Source organism: Aedes aegypti, chromosome 3 (assembly GCF_002204515.2).
Source record: "Aedes aegypti strain LVP_AGWG chromosome 3, AaegL5.0 Primary Assembly, whole genome shotgun sequence".
Lineage (NCBI taxonomy): Eukaryota > Metazoa > Arthropoda > Insecta > Diptera > Culicidae > Aedes > Aedes aegypti.
The window spans coordinates 409,050,740-409,074,544 of NC_035109.1; the positions used below are offsets into that span (position 1 = coordinate 409,050,740).

The following is a 23,805-nucleotide window of genomic DNA, read 5'->3' on the forward strand; positions in this document are numbered from 1 at the left end:
GCATCTTCTCATGCAGCAGCAGCACATTTTCTGTGCAAAGGAGGCTGTAGTTACACAGATTTGTGCAAACGGTGGTAAAAAAAACAGAATGGGTAATTACGCACAGAGGAAGAACGCTCGGAAAAGAAGGGCAGGCAATCGTCAGATTCGTCACAGTGCGATGACGAAATAAAAGAAGACATCGTCATCCAGTATAATAACTCTGGCAGGTCGTCGTCTCTTCATCGACGAAAGAATGCACGACTAACTTCAATCCAAAATCGTCAACGAGTAAATTTTTCTTCATCCCGCTAGCTACCCTTACTCACAAGAAGAAGGCGTTTACTATATATACTGCTTCGCGTTGGAAAATGGGTTAACCAACGTGCGAAGTTTGATTTTTGACCAACTTTGCCGCGTCGCAACTCGATTCTCAATAGTGCGCATAATGCACAAGGTGGAGGGCATAGATGCGCACTATAGCGAAGTGACTCGCGACGCGGCGAAGTTGGTCAAAAATCGAACTTCGCACGTTGGTTCACCCATTTTAAGTCGCGAAGCAGTATATTGTGTGGTACTGAATGAACATTGTCATAGATCTTGTCTTCCAACCCTGTTATGATGGCTGACAATCAAAAGCCTGTTGAAAGATATCCGAAAATGCAGCAGCGGATCGAACATCAAACGATCTAGTAGGCATGGCACAACTTTGACGCCTCACTCCTATACTAACGTCAGAATGGAATGAAAGGTTTTTTCGTGGGGCTTCCGCTTGCCAACATCGATTCTGAGCTTCACATTTGGCGAACCTGCCAGAATTTTAAATAATATTTCGTGTTCCTGGAGAGCCTGGATTCGTTAACAAGCGGGAGTGTCCACTAGGAAATGTGTTTATGTCGGGTGCTTCTTAAACCGCGTGTGAAAATATGTGTTCAGAGTGATTGTGGAGTAAAGTTTGAATCTGATAAAAAAGGCATATATCTGTAAGTAAACAGCAATGTGGTATTTTCTATGAACAAGAGAAAACTGATTGAAGAGGAAATATGACATGAATATGTATTAGCCGCTTCACTACTCGTTGAAGCAGCAATGTTTCTCTCTGTGCTTGTTGTTGTTCTTATTGAACACCAGCATCACCTCAGCTATTTGAGTTGCGCGATGCAGGCTTTGAAGTGAATATTTTGTTTTGCTTTTGAATTCAAACAGATTACTTCGATGAAAATACTTGAATGTAAAAAAAAGAGAAATTGTTTCATCTGTTTTATCCGATTCAATTTATGTTATTCAGATTATGTTATTTCGAGCTGATTCATCTAAGTTATGAAGTGCGCATTCTGCTTTTATCAAGGACCTATTTTCTGCATAAGTTGAACGGAAGAAGAATAACGTTAGGAACTTAACTATTTTTTTGCAGAAGTCAGTTGAACATATCCGTGCAAAATGTATAATAATATGTATAATAAGTATAATTTGTATAATAATGCAAAAGAGAAGTGAAGTGTTAAAGTTCTATTAGTGGTTTTCTTGAATGTTAATCAATTTGTATAACTTATCATTTAGTTATATCAATCGTACAAAAAAAAAAACGCCCGTAACATTTATCAACTCTGCAAATTTCTATATAAACAATAAGAAAATTTCGCTTTGTTTTTTAGGTGATCATTTTATCGTTTCTTCTGTGATAATACGCACATTTCTATATTTTATCTCTCCTGCTTTCAAATGAAAATAAAATAGTTTTAATCAAGTAAGATAGAGTGAAAAATGAATGTTAGTGTGTCCAAATTTTCCAAGCCATGGGCGATTTTGAATTGATGTTCCAAAAGTAGATTTTTCGTTCCAATTAATCGATTTTTTTATGTTGGCACTACATAAAATCCTAATTCAAGGGATTTGGTCTTAATTTGAGCCGTTGTTCTTGTAAATTTGCTTACGATTGGATTTACCTACGATTTTTAAACCGGTGAGATCCAAACTATTCAAATCTGCTCAATTCATTATTATTTCTAAATAAATGCCATGTTAAAAAACATGTATGAATGCAAAAAAATGTCCTTAACGCGACTGGTAGTTGCAATAGAAAAATTGTCCTTAACACAACTGGTGTTTTCAATGCAAAAAAAACGTGACTTACCGTGACAGGTGGTTGCAATAAAAATAAATATTCTTGCCGCGATTGGAGTTTGCAATAAAAAATGTCCCTAAGAGCGACTGGTGGTTGCAATATAAAAGTAATGTCTAACGCGACAAATTGTTGCAAAATATGTCCTTAACACGACTGTTGGTCGCAAACTTGTTCCTATCAATCAATGTTATTGATATTGCTAGCGCGACTGGTGGTCGCATATTTGTTCTAAGCAATGGTAGTGTACACTTGCCTCCGCGACTGGTGGTCGCATGGTTGTTCCTATGAAGTGCTATTGATGTTGTTAACTCGACTGGTGGTCGTATACTTGTTCCATTGTGGTGTACACTTGCTACCGCGACTGGTGGTCGCATACTTGTTCTTAGTAAATGCTATTAATGTTGTTAACTCGACTGGTGGTCGTATACTTGTTCATAGCAAGTATTATTGATGTTGTAAGCTCGACTGGTGGACGTTTATTTGTTCTAAGCAATGGTGGTGTACACTTGATACCGCGACTGGTGGTCGCATACTTGTTCTTAGTAACTGCTATTAATGTTGTAAGCTCGACTGGTGGTCGTATATTTGTTCTAAGCAATGGTGGTGTACACTTGCTACCGCGACTGGTGGTCGCATACTTGTTCTTAGTAACTGCTATTAATGTTGTTAACTCGACTGGTGGTCGTATACTTGTTCCTATCAAGTATTATTGATGTTGTAAGCTCGACTAGTGGTCGTATATTTGCTCTAAGCAATGGTGGTGTACACTTGCTATCGCGACTAGCGGTCACAAATTGGTTCCTAATAAAAGTGATGCTCACATGCATGCGCGACTGGCGGTCGAAAATGTATCTATAGAATAATATATGTAAGCCCAATGATGTCTAGTAACTTAGTAGATCAAGGTATGTTATATCAAAATAAGTAACAACAGCCAAACAAGTCTTCGAGTGAGTATTTCCGTGAAAGTACGGTGGTTTGTATGTACAAAAAGATGAGAGTCAAACGCTGATGCTACTCTGTTCAACATGTATGTGTCAGTTTATTAATAGCAATATTTTGTCCAAAATTAGTTTGTCTTAGAGATGTCATTGCATAGAATTAGCTTGCCGTTTCTAATGAATGGAACTACATTCAACCGATCAATAAGTTCACCAACCTACAGCGGAAAAATGTTCCCAAGTCGCATGTACAAGTGAACAGTTGAGATATGAGACAGTATACATCGGGGAAGTTCTTAGCGATGTGAAAGATATATCCTGAATTCCTAAAAGCTTTGGTGATGACAAAAACGGAAAACTCATCACTTAAAACTTTTTTTTTTCATGAGAAGAGGGAGGATGTGTGGTACTGAATGAACATTGTCATACACTGAACCGAGTAATCATGTAAGATTTATCTGAAAACACATATAGTTTTTTTTTCCATATAGCTTTTCACATAACGCTCATCAATTTATCACATAAACTTGTGCGATTCCATTTTGATTAGATTCATCTGATAAAACACATACATTTCATGCAAACTCAAAATAAAAACCATTGGATTTTGCTGATGAATGTTATGTGAAATTCAGATAATAAATATTAGTATTTTTAGTGATTTCTACATGATAGTATAATAAGTTTGTGATGATTTAATTTCAGATGTTTAGTAGAATTAAGAAAACAATATAATTATAATTGAAATACTGTTTATTTGATAAATTATCTGCGTTGTCCTAAAGGTTCTATTACAATTAATTGAGTTTGACCTAGGTTTTAATCGAAAGTATAGTGTTTTCATGTTATACATCATAATTTGTGAACAAGTGATGGATTAAGCACGTTGGATAGCCAACCACTTTAATTGGTATAACTTGGAAAATCACATCCTATACGATTTTAAACACCTTCGTACGTTCTGAGTATTCTGTTCCTTCTGTACTTGTTTCGTCATTTGCAACTTCCAATCAAAGTGATGTCTCCTGTAAATTAAAATCTGAAATTAATGAACTTTTATTTGTATTCAATTAATAATTATTCAACTTACCCTTCTTTCATATATTTGCTAACTATTCTAAAATTCCAATATATGTCGCATTAAATTAAAACTTACTTTAATCCACCACAATTATATCTTGAGAGCCAAACTCCGCTATCACGAAAGTACCAACAAAAATAAGACAGAATTTTCACATCGGCAAATCACATAACATTCATCGGATTACATACATGACTTTTGTTCATCTACAATCCACAGTGTTGGTAAATGAATGGTATGAAATATCTTAATGTGTTTTATGTGTTTTTTAACTGAATATCAATGGATACACATAACATGTATCGAATTTCAATTTTTGCAAGGGTATGTGAGGTTTTTAATACTTTCTATGATATTTATTGGTTCAGTGTAGATCTTGTCTTCCAACCCTGTTATGATGGCTGACAATCAAAATCGTCATCCGAAGCTGGTTGAGCGGCGATGACGATGCTTCTTTTAGTTTCGTCGCCGACTTTTTCCATTTGACTAATAATAACTGTGGTATGGTTTTCAATGCCCCTAAGTTATGAATCAACGCTTCTAGAAATATGGTTGACATAACGGAAACAATATGTTTAGCCATACTTATTATAATTGATTGCGATACTGTATAAATTTATGGTTCACGTAGGTAAAATTTGTTCTGCGTGAATACAACTTTATTTTATAAGATCTCTGTTTAATCCCATATTGATTTATATCTGTGGAGCAACTTTAATAGCCACTTAGCTTAACTTAATTTAACGTGACCTAACTTCTGATCTACACGACATTATATGAACTTTACTGAAAGAAAGAGCATAACTCATTGTCTTATCTAAATAACAGGTGTATTCTTCTTGGTTTTTGATTGCATTAAGGCTGGGTAAGGATACTATGTATACAGTGGCGTAGCTAGGGTTTTCAGGGCCCGGTGCGAGGTCTGGGGACCCTACAAAAATATTAGGATTTTTCTTTCATTGAAAATAATGAACTTTAAGTTTTAGTTAACTCAAAGTTCATATTTTGTTAAGGACGTTTTAAATTTTTTTATTTAGTAATCAAAATGTCAATTAATGAGAGTGCTGTTTGATCCTTCGACCTTGACGCTTGCTCCTGTGGGGGCTGGCGTTGAGGGCAGGATCAAACATGTCGCGCGTCGTTCGCGTACATCGGTGGAATAGATCGGATCGCGTTAGTAGTGTTTGATCCTTTGATCTTGTCGCTTGCTCCTGTAGGGCGTGCGACGAACACTTGGTTCAGCGTTCAATGCTTTTAACAAAAAATATCGCGAATCCGGTTAGGCGCATTCATTTGAAATTATATATGTATCGTTTATAACAGGGGGTTTCAGCCTTTTCGCTGGCGGAGCACTGTTTGAAATAAGATTGTTGCGCGGAGCACCTTTAATCCGTTGCAACTCCATTTAAAATCCGGATTTTTTTACATGCTTAAATCAACCCTTTAATTCCTACGAAAATCATGAAGTAAAATTGTTGTCAATCTCCTCAAATTACGTAAAGCTATGTAAGTATGTTGTTTCACTCAAGAAAATAAAAGAAATTATCAAGAAATTTTCTTCAGCGAGCTCCACTTTGAATGACATCTTCTCAACTGCGTACTGCGATCAAAGAAAAAATATTTCTTGATCAAGACAGTCATCAAGGTAGGTTACACTTTTTGAAAAAAAAAAAATCAATATTTATATGTGTCGTGCCCCCTCCCTCCTTCTAGCGTTACGTAACATTTGGACGGAGCCTTTTTTAAATGTTTGATTCTTATCCTAAAATAAAATGGTTTCATTTGATTGAGAAATCGTCTTAATTTCAGGCTCAAACAGTAACAATTTGACATCTAAAGGGAATTATGTTTGGTTTAGTGTCAAATATTTAAAAATTAATTATTAGAAAACAGCTGAATTGCCTAAGTTAGGGCTTTTTGCGACTGCTGTTTCTAATTCGGACATGTGAGATAGTTTTGTAGCGAAATATTTCTTTTTTAACTTTTATCAATGTAAGTAAATGAAAAAACCGAATTTAGTGCTATACCATTTAATTCCACTAGAGTTTGTATCCTTTGACAGATACGCGTATTTCGACCTCAACTGTAAGGCCGTCTTCAGTGTCGTGTACTAGACTCGACTTAATAATAAGTGAGAGCACTTACTCATTGAGGATGCTACTGATCCCGAGTATTGTCTGTTGGTTCCCTGTGTAAGTACAGCTGTTCTTGCAATAACGGAGTAGCATTTGCGGGCGGTCAATCATGCTCATGTAATCAAAACGTCAATTAATGAAGAATGATATGCCGATACGACTTCTGGGCTGATAATGACTAAGTGTACAAGCATAAGAACTACAGAGACTTCAAGCCTGAAAAGCGAAACCAAAAGGAGACTGAAAAGTAGTTCCTCGTTTCAATAAGGACTTCTCAGAGAATCCGACAAGACATCTCTCAAAGTTTTTAATTTTTCTACAGAAATTCCTCGTGACTTTACGTAAAAATTACTACATGTATTCATTGTTTTTCTTCATAAATTACAGCAGAATGTTATTCAGGTATTTGCTTAAAGTTTCCTTTCAGATATAGATTAGAAAATTGCATTTGTTATGTCTACCTATCCCAATTATACTTCGTGATTTTTGTACCTTATATTTGTTCGTACCTATAGGAAGAGAATCTTCCCAGACTGTGGACTAATTAACTTATTATTTTATTCTTTATTTTCAGGCTATAAAACATTGAGCGATTTGTTTACAAACATTCCGAAGCAATTCCCCCAGCAATTCGTTGCAGAAATCTTGAAGAATTCAACCAGATTTTTTTAAATGATACCCTTAGATTTTTTTCTAATGATATCCTATGAAAATTTCACAAAGAAGTCCTCGAAGAAGAGTACTCATTCTTAAAGGATTTCTCTAGGAATTTGTTCAAGGAGGTGCTAAGGAAATTTTACAAAAATAATTGGTGGGAATTTCTGAAAAACAAATCGATAGTTCGAAACGAAATCCTAAAGATATCACTGGTGAAATAAACGACAAATTCCTTCAAGACAGAAGTCTCCGGATCTCTGAAAATAGTTATTGGAGAATTTACCAAAAAATTGCCTGAAAGATTTTCTAGACAAAACCCTCATACAATCTCAAGTGGGACTCTTGGAAAAATTATAGGAATAATTCCTAGCATTTTGGAGTTTTAAACCCTAAATGAATTATTAAATTGGAGAATTTACTTCAAAAATAATTCACAAAATCTTTTAAAGAACTCGAAATAAATTTAAATCAGATAAATTTAAGAAGAAAACTCAGTTGAACTAATTGTGAAAATCGTGGAAGCATTCCAAATAAATTTTGTGGAATAATTAATGCATGGAAGAAATTATGGAGCAATTCCTGGGAAGTTGAAGGATTGGTTCTGAAAACGACTGGAAGTATATCTGAAAAATTGCCATGTGAGCTTCAATCATAGAATAAACCTTTGTTAATTTTCCTGGTATAACTTCTGTAGGAATATTTTCAAAGTATCTCAGAGAAGCAACTAAAGGAATCAATACAAACATTTTTGAAAGAATGTTTCTACGAAATTCTATGATAATTTTACGATCGCTGTTATTCCATTATTGGACTTCCAAAAGATTTTCTGGTGAAAATTTTGAAGAGGACTTAGCACATCTTGAGACATCATTTAAAGAATATCAAAACGAATCCATGAGATAATTATTTGAGGTATCATTTTATAACAATTTCTAAAGGAATCCCTGGAGGGATTCGATGGTCATTGGCCACCACCGGCAAACCGAAGACAACGGCGCAAAAATGCCACAACATACCCATCAAGCACGGGCATCTTCCGTAACAAGTCAGTGGTTGGTTCCTCCTAGTGCAATGTGTGGCCAGCGCAGCATCATCCAACCGGTGTGGTGATGAGCGGGAAGCTCTCGTGGCGGTTGAAGTGGTTTTGGCTCGGTGGTAGATCTGTGTGCCGCCGCCGATTCAGATGATAACATTGAAACAGAAAGCTCTAGAAAATATTTAGAAATTGTTATAGGAAAACCGAGAAGAATTCTTTCAGGAACATCTCAAAGAACTTCTTACAGAATTTTTTCAGGGGATCCTGTAGGAATGCTTATATGAATTTCATCTAAGATATTTTGATTTTTTTTCCGGAATTCCTCTTTTTGGGATTCAACTTTATATTTTGTATTCAGAGTTGTGTTTGATCCTTCGACCTTGACGCTTGCTCCTGCGGGGCGGGCGATGAGGGTAGGATCGAACATGTCGTGCGACGTTCGCATAGTGAAATGAAAAAGCGCCGCGGATCGTTACTAGTATTTGATCTAGGCGCCGTGCACAAATTACGTAACGCTATAGGGGGAGGGGGAGTAGGCTCAAGCGTTACGGCTCATACAAAAATTTAAAAAATGTCATACAAAAAGCGTTAAGGAGGGGAGGGTCATAAATTTTCAATTTTAGCGTTACGTAATAAATGGACGCTATCCTATTGATGGCATCGCTTGCTCTTGCGGGGGTGAGTGATGAACACTTGTTCGGCGTACAATGCGATTATATCGCGAATCCGATTAGGCGTGATTGTGGAATGGATCGCAACACCAAACAGTGGTGACTCCCAGATCTCTACCTTATCCCACTAACCCAATATCCTTTCCATGTCAACTGTGGAGATGCAGAGGTGATCTCGGTCTCTAGTAACAACGGTAGTCACACTAACATTCCTTTCCTTCCCCCGATGACCTAAGGACATGGCCGGCGCCGTTATTGACTTTTAAATTTGAACTCTCGATTTGTGCACATTGAAGAATGGTAAGCTAATCCCAAGCCCCATTCACCCTGTGTAACTTCGATTGTTCTGGCCAATCACGGAGTAGCAACTACGAATTGTACGGTTATCTATGCTTATGATATTTCTAAAGGGATCACTGGAGGAGTCTTTGTATGTGTTTCTGAAGAAAGTTTTAGAGAATTCCTGAAGATTTGCTACGAAGAATCTATGAATTTATGGTATACTTGCGTAGTTATTTCTGGAACTTCAAGAATTTACATCAAGTTTCATTACATTCCAAAAAAAAATTTAAGCGAATTCGCATAATTTTCGCATGAATAAAAAAATAGACGCCTTTTTTCGCGTTTCATCACTTTTCGAGAATGTATGAAATATTTTGTACAACTATTTTTTTCGGCTTGGTTTAGAATATGGCTCATAATAAAATGTTTCCAAACCATTTCCTGACTTTAGACGTTGGAATAATCGCTACCTTTATCAATATACTGGAAGCTATAGGGCCACTTAAACACTATCATTTTAAGTACCCTCAAGACCTCATTTTTCTTGCCTGTATACATTTCAGTTTGTTAAAAAGTCAACTCATACTGCTATGAGAAATTTTCACCATGATTTCGGAACCCCCAACAACCAGGGGCCCGGTACGGACCGCACCCCCTAGCTACGCTACTGTATGCATATGTCGGATTATGGACAAAAGGTCGAAAGACAAAACGTTGAAAGGACCAAAAGGTCGAAAGGACCAAAAGGTCGAATGGACAAAAGATCGAAAATGATGTGCTTGGTGGGAATTTTTTCCTTCTTAGAAAATAGATTTTCAACCTATTGTCCCACTTTTTTTGTTGTTCGACCTTTTGTCTTTCGACCTTTTGTCCTTTCGACCTTCTGCCTTTCTACCTTTTGTCATAGATTCTCCATTATGACCTATAAAGCATAGTTGAACCTTACTGAAAAATATTTTCAGGTAATATTTTATACAGTTTGATGTTCAACATTGAATGTTCCGTTGGATGTTGGATATATAATTCTTCAAATTATTGTTCAACTGTCGCTGAGCTCAGACATTGACACTTAACACCAGCCAATGTTCAGCATTAATTGTCACCTTTTTTAACGACGGAAAAATCATCAAATCCTAAGATGCTAAGGTGTAGACAATCATTGTGACACATAATTTGGGTGCCTTCGTTGCATTTATTCCTTGTCACTAGAAGAACAAATGCGCAAAGATACAATATTTCGAAACACATTTTTTTCGAGATTTCAAAAATTAAAGTCAATTAAGGTGAAGATGAATCGAAGCCACATCTCAAATTTTCAAGAGCACAAATCTGGAGATCCAAATCGACTGTGAACGCAGGAAAGGCAAGCAGTCCTCTGCAAACGTACATTCGTTGGGCTGTAAAGTCACAGCAATGCCATAGTATGGTATTTATAAGCATCGAAATGTTGAAGAATGAAGACATGTGTCTGTAAATCAAACTCAAACTCCCACACAACATAAAAACGGAGCCTGGTTAGTGTGGCATCAGTTTTAACAATGTTCAAACCGCGCATACTATCCATACGATAGATAGCATAACATGTGATCGCATTAGTGTTTCTAATCTTTATTTTGGTGGAGACGCTTCATCGCTTGTTTTTGGGTCTCACTGCTAGCACTAGATCGTGTACGTGCATTTTCACACAAACACGTTTAGATATAGCTCCATTGTAGAAGTGATCATAGAAGGACAATTATAGCTTTGAGACCAGTACATGTACCTCAACATTGGAGTAAGATCATATGATTGATACATCTTCAATTAAACATCGTATTCTAAGCGCAACATTTAAATGGCGTCTAATAGATAGGCGGATGCCTACTAGGGGGGTCAACGCAAGCCAAATTGAATCCAATTGATAAAGAACGCAACGAAAGTCGGTCACGCTTTCGATTGATTCCGTCTGAGCCGACAATAACAAAGAACCCGTTCGAATTGGTTTGGTTTGAAGCCCGTTTCGTACGTTTTCTTTATGATATGTGTTATCATTGAAACAGCAGCTACACAACAGGTATGTGTGGTTTATATTTAGAACAGTGCTCTTCTCTTCGGTTATCATTTGCAGTGATATGATAAGCACATGATTGTGGTGGAGATTTTCTTGTTTACAGAATCCCTTGAAATCTGGTCGGTGTTAATAACAGAGTCAAGCTTAAAATTGTTGATAAAATTTTCGTGTATAAAGAAGAGGAACCAAACTACACAAATATTCTGTAACTGACCGTTCGACAGTGCGCTTGTAATTATAATCCTACTCGGTGCGTTGGATGTAAAGTGGTTATTTTAATTGATCGGATTAGATTGATCAGCTGAGCATGGCGAAGGTTATGACAGGTTTGCATAGAATTTACATGTTTTAGAAAATTTATGTTATCAATGCAATTAACCATTTTCAGTACGTGGTCCCATTGATCATCCAGAGACACTTGGATTCACATTGACGCATGAACATTTGTCGTTGGATTTCCACCACTTTTACGTTGCACCTCCACCGGGACTGGATGTGTACGTGAATAAGAAGATCACGTTGCAAAATGTAGGATACATTCGCCAGTATCCTTATAGTTCTGCGTATAATGTCAATTTCGAGGACGATGAAACACATGATGCTGTGCTGAAAGATGTGATGCAGTACAAAGCATGTGGTGGAGGTAAGGTTTTTGAATGGGTTGGTGAAACACAGGGATGTCACATGCTTCAAGGGATTCTTTACAGGTGCGATCGTCGAGAATACTTCACATGGAATCAACCGCAATTTGAAGCTTCTGTACAATATTTCGGAAGCATGCAGCGTGCACATCGTTGCTGGAACTGGACATTATGTCCAGGCGGTACAGCCAGATTCGGTAACCCACATGACCATAGAGGAGATGGGCGATCTCTATACAAAGGAAATTTTGTTCGGAACACAAGTTGACACAGCCGCTAATGAAACAACCATGATCAAATGCGGCATGATAGGTGAGGTTGGCAGCTCATGGCCAATAACGTCGTTCGAAAAGAAAGCGATTCAAGCCACAGCGGAAACTCAATGTGTGCTGAACTGTCCGGTAACTTTCCACCCTGGTCGAGATAAAGATGCACCGGCTGAGATAGTGCGCTTGTACTTGGAAGCCGGTGGCAAAGCAGACAAGTGTGTTATGTCGCATTTAGGTAAAGGATGAGGGTGTTGATGTATTTATGCATTGATCACATGGTTTCTATATTCGACAATTACAGATCGTACCATACTGGATCATGGTGACCTTTTGGAGTTCGCCAAGCTGGGAACATATTGCCAATTTGACCTTTTCGGCACAGAATGTTCTTACTACCAACTGAACAATACCGGCTATATGCCTTCTGACGAGCAGCGTATACAAAGCATCGAGATGATGCTGCAAGAAGGATATGAGGATCGTGTCCTGATGTCGCATGATATCCATACAAAGCATCGACTGGTGAGTATAGTAAGCTTTTAAGGCGAAGAAGCATAGAAGCCAAACCTCGAATTTTCCAGAGCACAAATCTAATGATCACCACCAGCGAGCGACCTATCGATCAAATTTGCAGCACAATCCGTTGTCTGATTTTCTTGATCTGTGCTCTGGAAAATTCGAGGCTTGGTTTCGATGCACTTCCACCTTATCGTAAAATGGCATTGAATGTCGGATTTGATGGTGTAGGAAATGTGAACTAGATTGGCTCGGTATCGGAATTGGAAAGTTGGGTTTGGTTAGCGATGAGAAACACTGTTCTTCGTGTGATGGTTTTTATTCGACTAACTGTACTGGCTATTCTATACAAGTTATACAATACGCTCAGGACCCGATTGAGAATACAAAAGAGATCCTATTGATTGGTTTCGCTCACACTATCAGACGGATAGGTGATAAGAGCGATATGCAATGGTGTTAAATGTTATACATTAGGGTGTTTCATAATTATTCTTATTCTTAACATAGCCGGCCTCCGTTGAAAAGTGTATGGTTTTCAATACTTCTTATCTACTACAAATTCAAATTTGAACGGGGGGGTCAACTCTACTAATCTATACTAATGCACTGGGTTTGATTTCGATCGATTAATAACAACCTTCAACATCGTTGAACCTTCGAACCTGAAGTTATCCGGGATTCCGTTCTGTGGTCCTGGTGAGTGTTCGCTTGTGGACTATGGGATTTGGGGGCCAGTTTATTGATGTCGTTTTCTGGATTCGACAACAATGTCCAATGTGATCGTATGACCACACAGCCGAGCGGTGAATCTCGACGAAGGGGCGCAGTTGCGCAGCATGAAACGAAAGAAAGCATTAGTTTACGGTTGACAAACGTACGGTATAGACAAAAAAGCGCCTAAACGCTGTTGGGATTGAGCAACGTTACATGTTGGCGAGAACTTCATCATCTTTAGCGGTCGCTGACTGTTGAACGGGAAGAACGCAGACCTTGCTTATTGAACGGTTGAATTCTCCGTCTTTTGTCTTCACTGAGACGACGCGGACGTTCCCGTCGTCACCATGGTAGAGTCGTGTCACACGACCGAGGCACCACCGGAGGGGTGGTAATTTTTCATCCTTCAGGAGTACTAGGGTTCCAACAGAAATATTGTCGCGCTGGCGGGTCCATTTGGTGCGCAGGTGCAGTCCGGACAAATAATCCGTACTCCAGCGCTTCCAAATTCGTCGAACAAATTCTTGCGTCGACTGATAGCGACTAAGTCGGTTCTGGGGCACTTGTTCATACGAAGGTTCGGCGGTAGCAACCAAAGGACGATGGACCAAAAAACTGACCCGGTGTAAGTACCTTCAGGTCCTCGGGATCAGTGGTCAGCTGCGTGAGTGGCCTGGAGTTCAGACAACTCTCAATCTGGACGAGCAGGGTTTCAAGATCGTCCTTGAAGAGAACGGTAGTTCCGATGGTCGCTTTTAGGTGCTTCTTAAACGACTTAACGGCGGCCTCCCAGAGGCCTCCGAAGTTTGGCGAGCGGGGCGGTATAAACTTGAAATCAATTCCTTCTGCTACACAAAAGGAACTGACGGAATGTTGATGCTGCTGCGATTTGAATTGCGTTAGAAGCTCGGCCAACGCACGGGATGCGCCTTGAAAGTTTTTCGCGTTGTCGCATTCGATAACGGCCGGTTTGGAGCGTCGGGCAATGAACCGTTTCAGGGCCGCGATGAAGGCGTCCGTTGTTAGATCCGCCACCAATTCAATATGTACTGCCTTGGTGACTAGACACACGAAAATGGCGACGTAGGATTTTACCGGAGGGGACTTACGACCATAATGGCGGTAGAATAATGGTCCGCAAAGGTCAACGCCGGTTTTCAAAAACGGGTAGGTGGGAGTCACCCGTTCGGTGGGGAGATCCCCCATTAGTTGCTCCTGGACCGTGGGTTTGCAGTGGTAGCATCTAATGCAATCTTGCACCACCTTGCGCGCCAAGTTGCGTACTCTCAGTGGCCAAAACTGTTCCCGCAAGTTGGCGATCATTAGTTGCGGGCCAGCGTGAAGAAGCTTCTGATGATAGTAGACAACCACCATCTTCGTGAAAGGGTGGTGTGAAGACAAGATCATTGGGTGTTTGCGTGTTTCGGGGACTGATGCGTTGCGTAGACGACCCCCGACCTTCAGGATTCCATCCTCCAGAATCGGTGCAAGGGTTTTTACTTTCGAGTTAGGTTTAACCTCTCCATTAGCGGCTATGGCTTCAATATCTTCCTTCAACGACTCTTGCTGGGATACACGAACTAGAACACTGAGAGCTTCCTTATACTCGGCGGCCAGGAGATAACCGGTTCGCCGATTAGATGGACTCCGTTGTTTGCAGTTGTGGGAAAATCTGAAAATATACGCCGTCAGAGAAACTAATCCAGTATACGACGAACGCAGACTAAAGATGGGGTTGGGCGTCTGGACTTGGATCGGTAGTGCTACAACCTTTTCCTCTAGTTCGTCTACAGCGAAGTCTTCCAATGTTGGGCGGACTAGGGGAGGCCAGAATCTGTTCGGTTGACTGAGCCACGGTGGACCATTCCACCACGCAGCACAATCCTTGAGTTCCGCCGTTGGGGTAAAACGCGCCACCCTTGTTTTGAACGAACAACGTGCTTTGGGACGCTGTTTTTCACCAGAGATAATGGAAAATATATTAAAATGCTTCTCTATGTATATTTTTAAGTGTTTTCCTGGCAAAAATCGTGAAAAACTCGAAAAAACGTTTTTCCGTGTTTTCGTTGTAATTTTGTGTTATTTTCTAGGCCATTTTTCAGGCCGATAAACAACAAAACTTTTGAAACTATCACCGAGAATCGACTTGTGCACTCCCATAGTTTGTATTCCATGCGAAAAAATTGTTGAATTTATCCTTAAAAAGCGTATTGAAAGACTTAAACTTTAATCAACTCGTGGGGCAAAACGACCCCACCTATTTCATAACACCAAAACAGCCGTTTGAATTCAAATTCCAGCAAACGTAATGCCAAGCTGTAGTTACGTACCAATTTGAACCTTACAAATGCACATTTTCGAATCAGCATGTATACTATAATCGAACAATAACAGCTGATCAAATGCAACGTATTTGCAAGCATGATTGCGAATGCGTGCGCGCGAATGACTAACGCCGATATCAGGTGGCGCGTTTTACCCCGCAAATAATAAAAATGCAGATAAGCAAGCATTTTATAAAAATAGATTTATTAACTCCAGAAAAAAGAAAATGGATGGCTGTTTCTACTATTTGATATGAAACATGTTTGTCTATGAGATAATGAATAAAAAAGGCTTATAATAATGTTCTTCATAGCTAAAAACGCTTCCTTCCTTAGAGGGCGGGTTTTACCCCATCGGCGCATTTTACACCCAATTCCCCTACTAGCACGAGCACTCATTCTTTTACACAAACATTCAAAAAGAGCAAGACGGAAATCGATCACCATCATTCGGTAACCATAGCATTGTATTGATCCATCCACCGGCGACCCGAATTCACTCGGTCCAATAATTCTGACACCTAAGCGAAGCCCGAACGCTTGGTAAACATTGAAAAGCGTGTCCAGCTAAAACTCTAGACCAAGCGAACTAAGCCCACCGATGGATGAGTCATCCATGCGCTCCACTGTTCAAAATCGAGCATACAACCTACCATCTTGCTCAGCCACTCCTCTCCTCAGAAATCGCGCACCGGTCCAGCTTGAGCACTAGTGACAAACACCTCACTAGCCCGGTTAAGTCCCAGAGGATGACGAGAGGGACGATCGGTCTTAGTAAGCAGTATGAGGGCAGGGAAAAGCAATGTTCTGAATGTTCTGGCGTCGCAGACCACTATTGCACGCCACAAGTTCTCTCCCCCATCCCCCCCCCGCCGTCTCTATGCATAGCAAATAGTGACGTCACTATTTTCTCTTCGCAAGAATAGTGCAAGAATGAAAGAGAAAACCAGCGGCACGCCAAAATGATCTGCGCCACCTGAGTAAATCCAGAACCTTAAGAGAAAGATGCCATTAAACTCGACAACGCGAGCCGGCCCTTCGGGCCTCATATTTTTACTCAACACGTTCTCGAGCCTTTCCACTAACACTTATAGGAAATCCTCTTCGGGTCTCACACCTACACTCACTCGCATTCCGGGAGAATGCATGAAGTATACACTCAGGCAAATGGACTATCGATAAACATATGTCGTTTTCGTTTTTAGGAACTGGGTCGGTGATCAGCACATAACAAACAAACGTCAGGGGAATTGTAGTTCTGTCGAATCTGAATCGGGTTGGGGTTGAAACTGTGATTCAGAACGGGTTGCGCCAGTTCCAACCTAGGTTCAAAAACGAATTCGACAATAGGAATCTCTTATGAAAATTCGCCACAAGGAATCGGGTTGAAATTCATAAATTTGCCTTATGAAACCAAAATTTGAAAACAAAAATAGTTTTTGCGGCAACCTGGAATCGAACCAAGGATTTCGCGATCGATAGGCTCGTGCGTACACCCCGCGCCTATCGACACCCTGGTGTGGAGTGATGCTAAAACGATACATAAAGCGTTCGTATTGCGTTGCGATAATCGTTCCATCTTTCATAAGGCAAAATGTATGAATTTCGATAGTCCAGTTCGCTACATGTACAAGAAATAATCTTCACCACATATATGAAATATATTTCCTTTGAGTTTGTTTTTCCAGTAGCCATGTTTGTATGTCACTTCATTGAAACTAAAAAAATCACTTTTTCACCATCCTCAGATAAATTTCCATTCAGTAAAACACTGTACATAATATTCTAAGTACTTTTTCATCATCTAGTCAACACTGAGTCATTTATAAAGTAATAACACTATAAAAATTGCCAAATGTTTCTCTATGTTCTATAGCTTATTTTTATTGTGTGGAAAGTCATCGGAAAATCTCTCTTTTTTCAATAAATACAAAACATTTTCCTGCAATTTCTACAAAGATAATTACCATTGATGCATATAAAAAATCTCTAGGAATCATTCAACTGATGTTATTGCATATTAATCTAAATATACTTAGCTATAATCTACAGATTTACCTCACCTTCTATGAATTCATTTAGGTTTTTCTCTGAAAAGTTCTTTATTCCAAGGATATTCCGTAGAGGAATAATTACGGGGAATATTAGTGTAGGTATTTATGATGGAACGAAATTCTAATGAAAAATCAAGATGATTTTTTTTATACATTTAAAGTAAATGAAATTCTGGTGGAATTCTTGGTGTTTCCGACGGACTTTAAAACTTTCAGTAAAATTTACCTGAATAACATTTTGATGGAATTTGAGGATTTTTGAAGCAATATTTGTGAAATTTTAGGAAAAATTTGAACTTGGGAACATTTCTGAGAAAAATGGAAAATATGGAACGATTTTGTTCAAAAAATTCAGAAGGAATTGTTTAGCTCGATATGAATTGATTAAATGATCATTAATGATACTTAAATTATCATCAGTGATGTAACTGGATGAGACATAAGGTGCTAAACTGCAATGAATTCAAGAGAATGTTTGATAATTATATTTCTCGTTTTTCTCATGCTTCAACATCCATCCTTTTAGATTTATTCGATTTGATTTTATTATTGTTATATTAGATATATTATCAAAGCAGTATACATATAAGAAATGAGTTGAAGCCGTAAAAAGAAGTGAGCTCTGGGTAAAATTGATCCAAATGTCATACGAATCATCAACATGCATCAGATTTAGAAAGGAATCTACCAAAAAAAATGTCATGATTCTTAAAACTGTTTCCTGTATTCCTGATCTTGTTAGCAGAACAGCAAATTATCTTACAGTAAATCCATACAGAAGCTCTCGAGGAGTTCGTCCAGGAATTTCCTCAAATATGACTTCGAAAAATCGTCAAAAAATTTATCCAGGTATTCGTTCTTGTTCTCGCCAATTTTATTAACTGAGATTCTTCCTGGAATTTCTCAATGAAATTCTCTTTCTGAAATTGTTTGTCTAAGAATTCTTCCAGAATTTTATCCATCCGAAAATTAATGTAGGAAATCCTTCATAATTCACAAGGAATTAGCTCGTCAGCTGTTCCAGAAATTATGTCATGAAATTTTGTTTGATTTTTAGGGATTTCTCTATTTTTTTCCAATAATCTTACTCCATAGCATCTCAAAAACTTCTTTATGATATTCTTCAATATTTTTCATGAAAGTATCTAGCAAACTCCTCCCGAAATATACCAAAATTTCTTCAAATGTATAATTTTTCAAAAATTACTTCACTATTTTCTTAAATTGTTCTGCCAACTATTTTTTTTCTTCAGATAACTGTGCTATATCTTTTTTTTATTGTGGAATCCTGATACTTTCTGTGGGATTCTGCTATAAATGTTCAAATAATTCATTCAAAGATCCTTCTAAAGAAATTTCACTTACTTGAATTATTTTAGAATTTCATGAACATTTTTTAGAATGAATCCTGAATAAATAATACTGGGAATTTTTGTAGTAAACTCACCTACATAAAAGTGATATAGGTTCTTATACGACTCCAAATCCTTGAATTTGTAGCAGAACTCCACAAAAAAAAACAAATTAGAGATTGTAAAAAATTCTTGAGGGCCTTCCTTAGCCGAGTGATTAGAGTCCGCGACTACAAAGCAAAGCCATGCTGAAGGTGGCTGGATTCAATTCCCGGTCGGTCCAGGATCCTTTCCTAATAGAAATTTCCTTGATATCCCTGGGCATAGAGTATCATCGTACCTGCCACACGATATACGAATACGAAAATGGTAAAGAAAGCTCTCAGTTAATAACTATGGAAGTGCTCATTGAACACTAAGCTGAGAAGTGGGCTCTATCCCAGAGAGGACGTAATACCAAACAGAAGAAGAAGAATATTATTGAAAAATTCAACCTAAGTTTGTAGAAGATTATCAGAGCATTCCTATACAAACCACACCAAGATTTTTTAAAGTATTTTACCAGAGCAAGGGACACAAAAAATGCTCCAGACAGGGATCCCTAAGACATTATTTAATGGATTTTTCGAAGTATAGGTTCTTGAATAATCAAGAGATTCTTTCAGTAGTCTTTCAATAGTAAGTAAATTTAAACAGAATTAAGTACCGTCAAGCTACCATTCACCGTGCATTTAAGAAAAATCTACACTTCAAAAAATTCTATAACTTTTCCAAATAATCTAAAGCGTACTAGAATACCACTACGAAGCGTACATTTATACCATAATTCAGGGAAAAATCTAAAACTAGTACCTAATGCTTGACAAAAAATTACTCAAAAATTATGTTTACAAATATCATGTTAAGGTCGCCTCGTACCGTTCTATGACACCATTTACCGTGCACACTAGTGCACCATTCACCGTGCGTATATTTTTCGTCATGATTTAATTTTGTATCTTGAAGAAACGTTGTAGGTGGAACAACTATGTCGCTAGTAGTGTGCGCAATCATTTTTCAGAGTATTTAAATCGTAATTTACAATAAAAGCCATGGAAAGTTTAAAATATAGCTAAATCATCAAATTTTCATTAAAATCGTTATAGTGGGTTTGACTGTATTGTCCAAACCATTCCATATTCGCCCAAAAACTGAGTATGAAGTAGTTAAATCACGACATAGCAATAAATCTAAAATTACCCAATAATTTCATGCCTTTTACACTAATGCACGGTAATAGGAACCATACATATTAAGAAGGGTCCATTCACCGTGTATTTGGATTTTGACTGAAATACAATAAAACAAATAATGTGCATAAAATCTCATTGCTCATACGATGAAATATATCTTGCTTGTTGTATCTACAGCGAAAACTTGTTGAAATTATGGAAAATTTGATACTTTAACGTTAAAATGAAAAATGTGATTGTTTGGCATTTCTACTAAGAGTATTAAGAAATTTCATTATTAAACAGAATTCACATGATTTTGACAATATAAACTAAGTTTTTCAAAAAGCATTGTGACAAGAACTACTTCATTTCATCAGTTTTGTATTGTCGCACCGCCACCAAACCGGATCGCGCCAGTGAGACTCGCGACGCGCCTAAACTCGCGCGATTTTGAAATCAGTTTTTTAGTGTGGCGCTGCATTCTTACGATTTTTATGAACACAGCGCACTATTCACATATTAGCTGCGACGCATGGGGCCCGAGAAAACAATAATTATAAATAAATGTTGGTCTTGATTTCTACCGGATACATAATATTATTTTGCTAACAAAACAATAATTTGTATAATTTTCATGAATATTCTGTAGGAATCTGTATATGTGCACGGTGAATGGAGGCCGCACGGTGACTGGTGACATAACGGTACTATGCCTATGCCATTTAATTACAGTAGAGTTTGTGTCCTTTGGCAGATGCGTGTTTTCGACCTCAACCGTCCTTAGTCGAGTCTAGTACACGGCACTTAAGTCGAGTTTAGTAAACGAAACTAAAGTCGAGTTTAGTAGACGAACCTAAAGTGTGCCTTACAGTTGTGGTTGAAATACGCGTATATGCTAAAGGATACAAATTCTAGTAGAAATTGAATGGTATAGAACTAAATTCGGGTTTCATTTTGTTACAGATGTTCTACTAAACAGCTTGAAGATTTATTATAAAAAAATAGCGGATATCTAACATAGATCCCCAAATTAGGTAGTTAACAGACAAATAGACGTTTTACATAGCACTAATTTTATTCAGATCCATCGCCCATTTCACACCATCATCATCATCTAGTGGTCATGTCGCACGCCAGTGTCAAACACGAAAAAAGATGTGCGACATAACGAATAAAAGGGGTCATGCACAAATTACGTCACGCTCCAAGGTGGGGTAAAATTACCGTAAAATTGGCAATTCTTAAGGGGACACGGGAGACCGTGTTATTTTCCCTATCTTTCGTCTCACTCTAACAATAATCATCAAAACTTTGTGGAAGCAAATCTCGAGTTTTAGTGAACCGATGAAGCTGAAAATTTATCGGGTTGTGCACTACATATATAGAATCATAGTGATACATTTTTGCATCGATATATGGAGTGGTTCTTGGGATTTGCTTCTTGAAATGGATAGGGTGATTATGATGACGTCCCGTGCGGCCTTAATAAAATTTACTAATATTTAACAGAATGTTGAGACAGTTTTTACGGTATGAATAAATTCATACAAGTATCGACAGTGGGGGAGGTTCGAGCCAAGCGTGACAAGTCTTACACAATTTTCGGAGGACTCATACAAAAAGTGTGACAAAGGGGGGGGGGAGGGGGTCGAAAAAGTTGAGATTTAGCGTGACATAATTTGTGTACCATCCAAAATGTGATTTAACATAACAATCATGTGTGTGCGGATGATTTCTCCAATGTCTCAGAAGCAAACCAGGGTTTATTGTTGTTTGGTAAGCTTTAAGCTAAAATTAGATTTATTTAGTATTATGATCGTGTTCTCTATATATGTCCTGGTCTTACAATTTTTGGTGAACCTTTGTAATGTCAAATCACTGTTTCCGATCTTGTTTTACCGTCACTTCAAAGATCGTGCTGTATGTATAGAGTAGTTTTAAGGTTATAATATGGTTTTAATTGCTAAACGATCGTACTCACGATTAGTTTCAACTAGACTTATTCGTCTTCGATGTTATTAGGTGACAAATGGTGGGCTTTAGGTTTAATTACACGTACACCTAGTTTAAGATCCAATTAATTAAACTAATTCATTTTCAACCGCATGATCTGTTACCTGTGCACGTATAATTTAACATTTATAAGGCAATTAACTAATTATTTATAGCCAACAACTTTTACGCCCAGAGAGAAATCCAACTTTTAAGTTCAAATATAAATTCACTTAGTTTTTTAGAATATTTAGTAACTAACTGTATGCCACGATTTCAATTGTACTTTCTACATGCGAGATCAATTCAATCCTTTTCCTTTTTGTTTACACCCGATTTTTTGGATATCGTTGTGATCGTTTGTAGTGTCGTTGTGCGGTCTTCGCGATGATCGTTTTCTACATCGACTGTAGAACGGGGGGTCTCATCGTGACAATGTGAGATGTGCAACATAACGAATTTGAATTGATAATCAAATGAGGTGTCAATAAAAATTTATCAGTGTTTTAGCTGTTTGTCTGTAATTTCACTGTCGATACTTGTATGAATTTATTCATACCGTAAAAACTGTCTCAACATTCTGTTAAATATTAGTAAATTTTATTAGGAATGGCCTATTTTACGATTCAGTATTCCGTATATTTGGGTCGATCATCACTACAATAGATTATCAATTTCACCCTAAAAACGGTTTTTCGATTAAAAATTCTAAAGATTGATGATTTTTATGCATGTAATTTGTTGAGAATACCAATATTAAAAAAGTATACGCCAAAGACTGTAAAAAAATATTAAATTCAAAGCAAAGCAGACCTATATGCAAAAAAATGCATGGTAATGTATCAAATAGCAAACTTCGCTTTATAGTTTCTCCTGTTGGGTAATCCCTACAGCTGACGGTATTTGTACTCTAAATTTATAGTAGCACTGTTTATCTTTGTTGTCGGAATGGTAAATCATTTACGCTAGATAACACGCGGAATCAAATTGATAAGTTAACTGTAAACAACATCCCTGCATTTACCGTGTGGACACCGACCAAAGTGAGTCCATTCCCGTAACGGAAAAAACAGTCTTTATTTTAGATATAGATACACCCACACTTTCACTAGCTCCACTACAGGGTATGGATAGTTGAATCAATATTGACCGTTCGGATATTGCGTATGATTAAATATCGACTATAAGCCCTAACAAACTCTAACTGCGACAAATAAGTGTGTAACTAATGATGTAACTCTCTCTCCCTCTCCTTCCTCTGACATATATTTTCAGACTCATTTTGGTGGACATGGCTATTCGCATATACTGAACAACATTCTGATGCGTTTATCTTTGAGGGGAATCGATATCAAAACCGTCGACAACATAACAATTAAGAACCCGGCAAAGTGGTTGGAAATGAAAGTTTGAGAAAGCAGACGGACATCATCAGCAATATAATCGTTTATTTGCGTGTCAGTGAACCGGATATTGGTCTGTTTTATCATAAGAAATGCTATCTAGTGTAGAAGAATAGTAATGTAGTACGACAGCGTAAACTTTCTGAAAACGTATATAAAATAGACTAAGATTTTAATATTCTGTAGAATGTTTTGTATGTATGTAGGTTTAATACATTAATCATATCCAATTATTTCAACAATGGAAGTGTCAAACAATTGGTAGGCATCCTGGAGAAATTTCCCTTCTAGGGGGATATAGAATGTGCTTTAATAAACATTAATAAAACCACCCTTACTTTGCGTTTCAATTTTTCTCCTTCGAAA

At 37.8% G+C, this 23,805-nt stretch overlaps 1 protein-coding gene across 2 annotated transcripts; it reads left to right on the top strand.

Annotated features, from left to right (window-relative positions):
* Positions 1–10,841: 10,841 nt before the first annotated feature.
* On the top strand, positions 10,842–23,776 carry LOC5573233 (phosphotriesterase-related protein). Of its 2 annotated transcripts, none has more exons than XM_021848596.1 (6): positions 10,842–10,960; positions 11,045–11,283; positions 11,346–11,600; positions 11,665–12,102; positions 12,169–12,389; positions 23,312–23,776. In XM_021848596.1, the coding sequence occupies exons 2-6, from the start codon at positions 11,265–11,267 to the stop codon at positions 23,447–23,449; spliced, it is 1,071 nt and encodes a 356-aa protein (XP_021704288.1). In that variant the 5' UTR covers positions 10,842–10,960; positions 11,045–11,264; the 3' UTR covers positions 23,450–23,776. The 2 variants fall into 2 exon arrangements, with proteins under 2 accessions (XP_021704288.1, XP_001654444.1); XM_001654394.2 differs by having other exon boundaries at positions 11,061–11,283.
* Positions 23,777–23,805: the final 29 nt, after the last annotated feature.

Excerpts from the sequence above, each read along its gene's own strand:
- LOC5573233 (XM_021848596.1), top strand. Across the intron at positions 11,601-11,664 it reads GTACAAAGCATGTGGTGGAG|GTGCGATCGTCGAGAATACT; the intron begins GTAAGGTTTTTG and ends GATTCTTTACAG. Across the intron at positions 12,103-12,168 it reads GTGTGTTATGTCGCATTTAG|ATCGTACCATACTGGATCAT; the intron begins GTAAAGGATGAG and ends CGACAATTACAG.